The 9,959-nt window shown below is 36.8% G+C and overlaps 1 protein-coding gene across 1 annotated transcript; it reads left to right on the top strand.

The window, feature by feature from the left end:
* Nucleotides 1-356: 356 nt before the first annotated feature.
* On the top strand, nucleotides 357-7,719 carry LOC21405178 (poly [ADP-ribose] polymerase 3). Its single transcript, XM_010091542.2, has 18 exons — nucleotides 357-443; nucleotides 1,389-1,678; nucleotides 3,492-3,687; nucleotides 3,785-3,898; nucleotides 3,991-4,048; nucleotides 4,140-4,209; nucleotides 4,601-4,775; nucleotides 4,868-5,001; nucleotides 5,103-5,340; nucleotides 5,451-5,578; nucleotides 5,738-5,814; nucleotides 5,901-6,061; nucleotides 6,163-6,372; nucleotides 6,460-6,562; nucleotides 6,647-6,729; nucleotides 6,934-7,077; nucleotides 7,160-7,342; nucleotides 7,430-7,719. The coding sequence occupies exons 1-18, from the start codon at nucleotides 438-440 to the stop codon at nucleotides 7,496-7,498; spliced, it is 2,439 nt and encodes an 812-aa protein (XP_010089844.2). The 5' UTR covers nucleotides 357-437; the 3' UTR covers nucleotides 7,499-7,719.
* The last annotated feature ends 2,240 nt before the right edge of the window (nucleotides 7,720-9,959 follow it).

Genomic DNA, 9,959 nt, shown 5'->3' on the forward strand with positions numbered 1-9,959 from the left:
AACACTCGGAATCCAATAAATGCGTCATTGGAATATATGTTTAGCGCAACGCCCCAAAACGACACCGAATCGTTTGCATGCACGAGGAAGAAGCAGAAGACTTTAAACTGTGGAACACATTTGTTCGGTTAGCTATAATTTACCACCTGTCAACGGTCTAGGCAAGGAAAAGCACCCAGATGGACACGTGTCGAAGCAGGAGACAGATGTCGTATTTCTGGGCAGACAGGAAGGCCATGCACCTGCAAGAGAGAATGCATGTACGTGTCGTTTTGGAGCGTTTCTCGTTGATGATGTAAAAAGGGAATTTATCCGGTTTATATTCCTTCATATAACACTTTTGTTTGGAGTTCTAGACCAATTGTTAGTACTCTGAAATTCTGGGGAATTTTTTTTGTCTCTTGATAATTCTCAGCTGGAGTAAGTAGTGCTGAAAGATGAAGGTTAGCTCAAGCTGGCTAATTTTCCTGAAATGGGGTTTTGTTTTCTCGTTTGCTTTGTTTCGTTTCTATGTTATTATCAATATATAGGTCATGTGAGGTTGATTTTTTTTTTTTTTAATCCAATTGGAGAAATCTTTTATATTTTTCTTCCTAGAACTTAACATGGATTTTAAAGCTGTTTCACGATACCAAATTCCAGTACTATTTTGTTAGCTTCAGTTAATTTTGTTTATATATTAGCTTTAAGCTTATGCAAATAAGAGCTACTGAAAGTATTAGTAAAAGTTTATCCAAGTTTGCGGAGTTCTCAAAAGCTTGAAAAGCACACAAAAATACACTTCCCTCATTTTTATGGTCAGGACAAATATGGAATCATGGCAATAATGGTCATAAACAAGAAGAAACTTTTCAAGTATCGAACGAATGTTCAGTCAGCATAATAAAATTTACATAACAAAAACAGCTTTCAATTGTCTCCAAAATCTCACTACTTTGGGTTAAGCCTAAATAAAATCAAAATTTATAAGGAAAACCAATAATCTCACATACTTGAAGCTTATAAAAAGTCCGCGTACAATTTGTTTCTTGACATGAGATAATCTATGATGTTTACTAACAAGACCCTATAGATATTTAGGCACAATTAAATCAGATATAAATTAGTAACATGATATCATAACAATATAATGAAGTAAAGCACAAAGTCTTAAACACTTTTCGTTTCGTTAGTTTGAATTACAACCTAACTTTTTGCAACAGTTTTTCAAAAAAAAATTAACTTTTTCAATATAGTTTGCTCTTTAACTCGAATGAGCGAAAAAAAAAATTAAAAAAAAAACTTAGGTGATGATATTTTTACGAGAGAAAAACACTGTAATCCTCTAAACAAACGGAGCGTTAAGCATTCGGATTCCGGAGAAGGTTTATCTTGAAAATTTGTAACAGGTTCACGAGACGAGGTCACAATCTCATGCACACGAAGAGGACAAAGTGATGACGAGGAAGCAGAAGGCAGAGAGCAAAGGTCAGGAAGGAGGACATTCTCCGAAGAAGCCGAAATCCGAAAACGACAATGGCCAACAGAATGGGAAACCTGCTCATGAGGATATAACTGCCGAGTATGAAGACTTCTGTAAAGCAATCAGAGAGCACCTCTCTCTTGATCAAATGCGCCAAATTTTGGAGGCCAACGGCCTTGACTCCTCTGGCTCTGAGGGCTCTGTTATGCGCAAATGGTTAGTTATATCTTTTATATATCTAAGTCCTATAATATAATTCTTTTTAGGGATATTTTTTTAATTTTTGAATTTTCCCAGTATTGCCACTAGGCTCTGTTTTTTTCAATGGGAAAATGACTGCTTTTAAAAATAGTTAATTAGAGATATATTAATTTATGGTTGCTTATTATCTTGGTAGTTGTCAATCAATAATCTACCATTAAGTTAGTGATAGATTCGTTTATAAGTGATAAACCATTTGTTGTGAAACCCAGTAAAAAAAATAAATTGACCTTTTAACTGAATACTTCTTGTCTATTTGATAAACCATTAGTTGTTGGGAAAAAAAAAAAGGGCGACCTTTTAATAAAAAATGTTCAGCCATGAATTAAAAGTGCTCAAAACCAGTCAACCTTAATTTTACCTTTAAAGCCACGTTATTGTTATATTAATTATTGATGGATATTAGTAGTCATGATAGCACATAAGAAAATAATCAAACTACTTAAGAAAATAATCAAACTAAGTGTCATTTATAGAGTTTCTTGGTGTATGCTTTTTGTGGATAATATAGTTTTAGTTGATGAACATAGGGAAGGAGCTAACTCTAAGTTAGAACTGTAGAGACAGACACTCGGGACGAAGGGATTTAAGTTAAGTAGGACTAAAACTGAATACATGCATTGTAGGTTTAGTAACTCAAGTAATCAGAGTGATAGAATTTCTTTAGATGGTGTGGAGATTGGAGCTTCTAAGAAGTTTAAGTACATTGGGTCTATAGTGCAGTACGAATGAGATATAGAAGAGGATATTCAACATAGAATTAAGGCAGGGTGGGTTAAGTGAAAGAATAATACGGGAGTTTTATGTGACGGCAAGATGCCAATTAAATTGAAAGGAAAGTTCTATAGGATTGTAATCCGCCCAGCTATGTTATATGGTGGTGAATGTTGGGCCATTAAGAGACAACATATATCTAAGAAGAGTGTGGCAGAAATGCGTATGTTAAGATGGATGAGTGGCCATACGAGAATGAATCGTATAAGGAATGAAGTTATTCGTAGTAAAGTAGGTGTAGCACCAATAGAAGATATGGTGTGAATCGCATAAGGAATGAAGTTATTCGTAGTAAAGTAGGTGTAGCACCAATAGAAGAAAAGGTGTGTGAAGGCCGCTTGAGGTGGTTCGGGCATGTCCAACGTAAACCACTAGAAGCACTAGTCCGTGCTTGGGAGGACATTTTTATACCTAATACTAGGAGAGAAAGGAGTAGACCAAGAATTACGTGGACCGAAGTCGTTAGGAAAGACATTCTAGATCTAAGTCTTTAAGAAAGTATAATTTCAAACAGAGCCGTGTGGAAAAGTGAAATCCGCCGGCTCCAATTAAGTTGGAATTTAAGGCTTGTTGTTGTTGTTTGTGCTATTAAAAAAAAAACACTAGAGTAACCAACCCAACTCACCGGAAATTAGGCCAACCATCTGATACACTACTGATATATTGCGTCCGTATATTGTATCATATCTTAATCTAATGGCGCTAATGAATCATCGGATTCATTGATATACTCTTATAGTGATGTTCAAAGTGAATTTTTGTTTTCTTAAATCAGTGAAATATAACTCCTATAATGGATATAATCCATAACTCTTAGTTACTACATTAGTGGTTAGTACTGAAGAAAAATCAATGATGAAAATGGCCACGTTCTATCACTGTTGATTCTTACACAGAAACGCTGCACTGAAAATGTTAGCAGAATTTTAGACAATGACGACTATGGTTTCAGAAACTGATGATGTTAATTCAACTCTGGTCATTGCTTGAACAGCCAAGACTTGCTCTTCTATGGGCTACTGGACAAATGCCAGGTTTGTGGCGGGACTTTAGAGTACAATGGCATACGCTACTCTTGTACCGGATCGTACAGTGAGTGGTCGTCTTGCACCGTCAGCACAAGAGATCCGCCGAGGAAAGAAGAACCCATCAAATTACCAGATTCTGTGCTAAACACGCCTATTTCAGATGTAGGACTCCACAATCACCTTACTTGAGCAGTTTTTCTCCAAGATATGTTTTTCTTTTTGTGAAAAGTTAGTAGCTTTTGTGCATTTCTGGTGCCAGCTCTTGAACAAATATCAAGACCCGAGTCGCCGGCCTCACAAGAACTTGGAGATCACTGATAAACCTTTCAAAGGAATGGTTATTTCTCTTATGGGCCGTCTCTCTAGAACCCATGTATGTCAATGTTCATGGTGTATAAATCTCTTGCCGAACTGAAATTTTCACCGTTAGTGCGTAACCATTTTGTTGCCTGATGATTCTTCTAGCAATACTGGAAAAAAGAGATTGAGAAACATGGAGGGAAAGTTTCGAACTCTGTTATTGGTACCCTGCTTCACTTCAATAAATTTCGATTCTGTTAATTATTTTGTACTTTCATCCGTTTCAAGTGGTGCACTTTCGAAAATCTTTGCAGGTGTTACTTGTCTGATTGCTTCCAGTGCTGAACGGGAACGAGGTGGCACGTCGAAGCTTGATGAAGCATTGTGAGTAATGCAATATGAAATATTAGATAATGAGGGACTTGAGACTAAGTGTTTAGGACAATTTATCTCTATTATTGAATCTATACATATCTTGTTTTTGCTCTTTTGCTTTAGTTTAGCTTTATTAGCTTCCTAGTTGAATTAGTTTTGCCTGGCTTGATTATTTTAAACATTTGTGAAATCATTTTATTGCTGTCATGTCTTTTTGCAAGGGAGCTTTTGATAATATTGCAAACATGTCTTCCTTCTACCTTGAGCTGTTTTCGGGGTCGTGAAATGTTTTCTTTGCCCTTTTAGTCATTTCAATCAAATGACCCGATCGGTTTTGAAAATGTTAAACTTCCAATCCAAGATATGATATTCCATGAGAATGCAATCCTTTTTGGTGCAGGGATAGAGGCATACCGGTAGTGAGAGAAAAGTGGTTATTAGACAGCATTGAGAAACAAGAACCTCAGCCTCTCGAAGCTTATGATATAGCGTCTGATCTTTCTGTGGATGGAAAAGGGATTCCATGTGACAAACTGAATCCAAGTGAAGAAGCACTTGAGTCATTATCAGCTGAAGTATGAATCTCACTCTTAAGAGGCGTAAACAACATGGTATTAGAAAGTTATTTCTTCTAATTCATTCATCGCATTTGCTTTTCTGTGCACAGCTCAAGCTTTATGTGAAGAGAGGAGTCTACAAGGACACCAATTTGCAGGAGCAAGGAGGGAAAATCTTTGAGAAAGATGGCTTATTGTTCAACTGTGCCTTTTCCCTTTGTGATCTTGGGAGAGGAATGAATCAGTAATATATACACACAACCCCATATGTATACATATCGAGTTCTATAACTGTTCGGAGTTGGTCTAGTATTTTCTTGTTGACTTCAGATTGAATTCTTGCAGTTACTGTATTATGCAACTGATCACGGTGCCCGAAAGGCCCCTCCATCTGTATTACAAGAAGGGCAAAGTTGGTGATGATCCAAATGCCGAGGAAAGGCTTGAAGAATGGGAGGATGAGGACAATGCTGTGAAGGAATTTGTGAGGCTTTTTGAGGAAGTAACAGGCAATGAATTTGAACCATGGGAGAGAGAAAAGAAGATCCAGAAGAAGCCATTAAAGTTTTATCCCATAGACATGGTAGAAAACTTGGCCATTTTTCCTTTTAATTATGGGGGATTTCTTGCAAATCTGGCTCTTTTGAAAGTGAAGTGGATGAAAGTGAAGTGGATCTCTTACATTTGAATTAGGCTGATGAAGTGGAAGTAAGACATGGGGCTCTCGGTCTTCGGCAGCTGGGAGTTGCAGTTGCACATTGCAAGCTTGAACCCCTTGTTGCAAATTTCATGAAGGTCTTGTGCAGTCAGGAAATTTACAGGTATGAATTATTTCGGGCTATATTGTATTAGCTTTATGATAATTGTATTGGAACATGCAGGTTTGTTCTTAGAAGAAAATACATTACAACGACACCCTCATTTACAATTTTTTACCCTTTCATTTCACTTGGAGAATCTAAACTCGCGCATTTTTCTAGATATGCTTTGATGGAGATGGGGTTGGACTCACCCGACCTACCAATAGGGGTGGCTTCTAATGTCCACTTGAAGAGATGTGAGAAATCTCCCCGTCTTTTCTCATTTTTTATTCATTTTTTGCTCTCTTCACAGAATGATTCCAAAACGAAATCTCTCCTTCAGGTGAGGAAGTACTCCTGAAGTTTGTCGAAACTGTGAAGTCAATGAAAGAGTCTGGGAGAAAAGCTGAGGCAGTTTGGTCTGATTTTAGCCAAAGATGGTTTACTTTGATGCCCTCCACAAGGCCTTTCATTTTTAGGGACTTTCAGGAACTTGCAGATCATGTCAGCAAGACCGAGTTTCTTTTGCTCCTTTTGCTCTACGTACAATATTTTGTACTTGTCCACTTGTTTTGATGCTTATACCAGTTGTCTTTACCATGTAGGGTGCATCCGCGTTTGAAACTGTTCGAGACATAACTGTGGCTTCGAGCCTTATAGGGGATATGAGTGGCTCTACCCTTGATGACCCTTTATCTGACAGATATAATAAACTAGACTGCTCAATCTCAGCACTGGAGACGAACTCTGATGACTACAAGATGATCTTGAATTACCTGGAGAAGACCTATGAACCTTTTAAGGTTGGCGATATTGTAAGTGAGACGAAACATTTATGAGAGTTTTTGCAGCCAAATCAATAAACAGTAAAACTGTTTCTAAATCCTCTTATGCTTGGCCAGGAATATGGGATTTCTGTAGATAACATATTCGTCGTCCAACCCAAGGCTTGTCCATCTTTTGAAGAAATAAAGAAACTACCAAACAAAATGCTCTTATGGTGTGGTAAGATGCTCGTTTAAGCGTGTCTAATAGCTTTTGGATTAAGAAGTTCTTTATTAGTAATTCTGTGAGTTCTATATTCTGCAGGCTCAAGAAGCTCAAACATGTTGAGGCATCTGCATAGAGGGTTCTTGCCATCAGTTTGCTCTCTCCCTGTTCCGGGATACATGGTATTTCCTTTACCAACTGTCGATTTCTTAAAAAAGAGACGAGAAAAGGACAAGGAAAGAAAAACTAACACACACTAACATTAGTTTTGACAAGTTGGTAGGTATAGTTGCTTGTGTTTTCATATAGCTTACTTATTTTATAAGTTACAATGATGAAAATTTCTAATGGCCTTGTTATACTGATAATGAACACAAAATTCCCAGTTTGGGAGGGCCATTGTATGTTCTGACGCGGCCGCAGAAGCGGCTAGATATGGATTCACTGCAGCGGACAGGCCAGATGGATTCTTAGTTTTGGCTGTGGCTTCTCTAGGAAACGACATTATAGAGATGAAGAGCGCACCAGAGGTAAAATCTCAAACTTTATCGTCTCAACAAAATACGAGGAAAGATTGCCGACTTTTCTCGCAATGTTTGGACATTATAACAGGATACCAAGTCTTTGGAAGAGAACAAAATGGGAGTAAAGGGTTTAGGCAGGAAGAAAACTGATGAATCTGAGCACCAAACTTGGGAAGGAGACATCAAAGTTCCTTGTGGTCGTTTGATCCCATCAGAACACAAAGATAGTCCTCTCGAGTATAATGAATATGCTGTATATGACCCAAAACAGGTACTGGTAAATTGTTCTGAACAGTTTACCCCAGTCAAATCGATGATTTTTTGTTGACTAATTTGAAATGTTCATTTCTGTTGTTAGGTTCTCATAAGGTTCTTGGTGGAAGTGAGGTATGAAGAGAAGGGTGTTGCGATGGAGACCGAGGAGTGAAGGGCTTTAATAGAGGGGTTTTTTTTCTACTTCTTTTACGTACCTTTTTGCATTTTGTATGAAAACGAAATATGGCGGTTTCTAAGCCTTGAACAAAGGTTGTTACGTAAAGGACATGATGATGATGATCATCATCTTTTTGTTGTACATGATATATCATCATCTCTAGGTATGCTTCTGAAACGGGTTTGTGTGTTTTACCAATTTCATGGCAACTAAACAAAGCGGGAAACAATTTTAATAGTGGATCAATTGGCATAACAAGACAAAAATCATTGAAGGCCAGCCAGCTAATAAAGAACTTGGGCAAATAAAATCTGACAAAATGTTGGGTTGTTCTGTAACTTGAGTAGTTTTTTAGTTAAATTTGAATTATAATTTGAGTTGAAGTTGTAATTTAAATAAAGTTGAGTAAAGTTGAATAAATTTGAAACTTAAAAGAATATCAACTTGAATAAAGTTGAAATTTGAGTTGTCTTTTTTTAAATTTTTTAGACAAAAGAACATGCACGTGGTTTTTTATGTAGGAACTGCAAAAAGGTTGTGATTTTGCTAACTAGAGTTGTATGTGACATACCTAGACATACCTAGAGATGGGTTTTGCGTTAGAAGATGGATGTTTGATTTACGGATTTAGAACTATTCTCAATTTACATGTGTATGTATTTTTTATTTGGTTTACAGATTTAGAACTATTCTCAGTTTATATGTGTTAAATTACGAATCAGCACGAATTCTCATGTCCTGTTCATTTCGTCGATTCGAGTTTAGAATTTAAGTTTTACTACAGTGAAAAGCTCTCAGAAACAGTCACATTTAATTTTTTTGTTACAGTAAAAAGTTCTTACACAAAACTATATCTCAACTCAAATTACAAATTATAAACTCGAATCAGCGAAGAAAACGGGTCCTGAACACCTTTGAGTTGCTAAATACGAATAAAACATACTAGTATGCCAACTCCTGAGTTTTGAAATTCAACAAGAAGCGCATATAGGAGTGTGAATCTTGTAATAAGAGATAGCCCTATACTTTAGTCAATTCGTAAATCGGGTGAAAAGTTTTTTTTTTTTTTTTTTTTTGCTGCGCTTTTGCAATTGTAAGTCAAAGCACGGCGTTGATTATCTTGCAGTCGTATGCCAAAACAAAATATACAATCCTCCAAACACGCCGGAGTATGCTTATGACGAAACAGGTCATTTTACACATTGAAAGCTAAAGAATCCCGAGAATCCAACTCTTCAATTGCTATCACCTCAAAACCTTATTTGACGGCACAGGGTCAGTCAAAATGTGTAACTGAGAATGAGAGAAATTTCGATGATTTTAACATTAGAAAATGAGCAAGAGCTTAACAAATAGACCAAGTCCACAGCCCAAAAATAGAGAAAAATTAAAGAAAGAAAAAGGGTCATTGATATAAAACCACAGGATTAATCTTGGAAGTGCCAAAACAGAGCAATACAGATCCCGTATTAAACCTGATTTTACAAAAATACATTCCAATCCATTAGTAAATGGAAAGGGGAATCACTTCCATTGGAATTGGAGGCTATTTCATGTTTAACCAAATATATATATATATATATATATATATATATTGTAACAGCTGAAGTAAGGTTAGTAAAAAAAAGTCGATTGAGCTTCTGATTTTACCTCGCAGCTTTAGCGGATGCTATTCAAAGCAAATGGCTCTGGACGTCTTTTTTCTGCTGGTTTGGCAACTTGTGGAGTGCCAAAACACATTCCAAAACAGCAACAACTCGTCTCCTGCAGCCGATGACACTGTTCTTCCATCTGGGCTCTGAAGAGAGAGAGAGAGAGAGAGAGAGAGAGAGAGAGATTTGTGGAACAAAATTTAGTTGAAAGAAGAAAGTGATAGGCAGAGGAACTGAACATGAAACGTTCAAGATTAACTTACTCATCACCTCACAATGTTAGATACATCTACGAAACTAGTACAAATAGACAGAATAAGAAATGCACACGCTTCCCTAATATGCAAGTGACAATTATATATATATACACACACACACACGTATCATTGAGGTTCCGCCAGCAAATCAAAGAACTTAAACAAATGAAATGGGACAAAGTGCGTTTTCCCAAGTTGAAAGACTAGAGCCATTACATGCAGGAACCAAAAAAGACTAGAAGCCAGTTTGTTTCACTGACTGATTTTTCTACGGTGTTTTCTCTTGCAAAAAAAGTTGAGTTTCTGTTCAAACATTATGTTCCAACGTATGACCAAACGGGCGACTAGATACCCAGAGACGAATATGTGTCCAAGCTCACTAGGAATAAAACATACAAGTGTGCCAACCATAGGGGCTGAGTCTAAATTGAACTAGAAGCAATAGGAATATGAATCTTGTTATAAGGGATACCTCTATACCTCAGGCTTACTCTAAATCGGGTTTAAATTATATATATATATATATATATATATATATATTTAACA

This window comes from Morus notabilis, unplaced genomic scaffold, assembly GCF_000414095.1.
Source record: "Morus notabilis unplaced genomic scaffold, ASM41409v2 Scaffold825, whole genome shotgun sequence".
Taxonomy (NCBI): domain Eukaryota; kingdom Viridiplantae; phylum Streptophyta; class Magnoliopsida; order Rosales; family Moraceae; genus Morus; species Morus notabilis.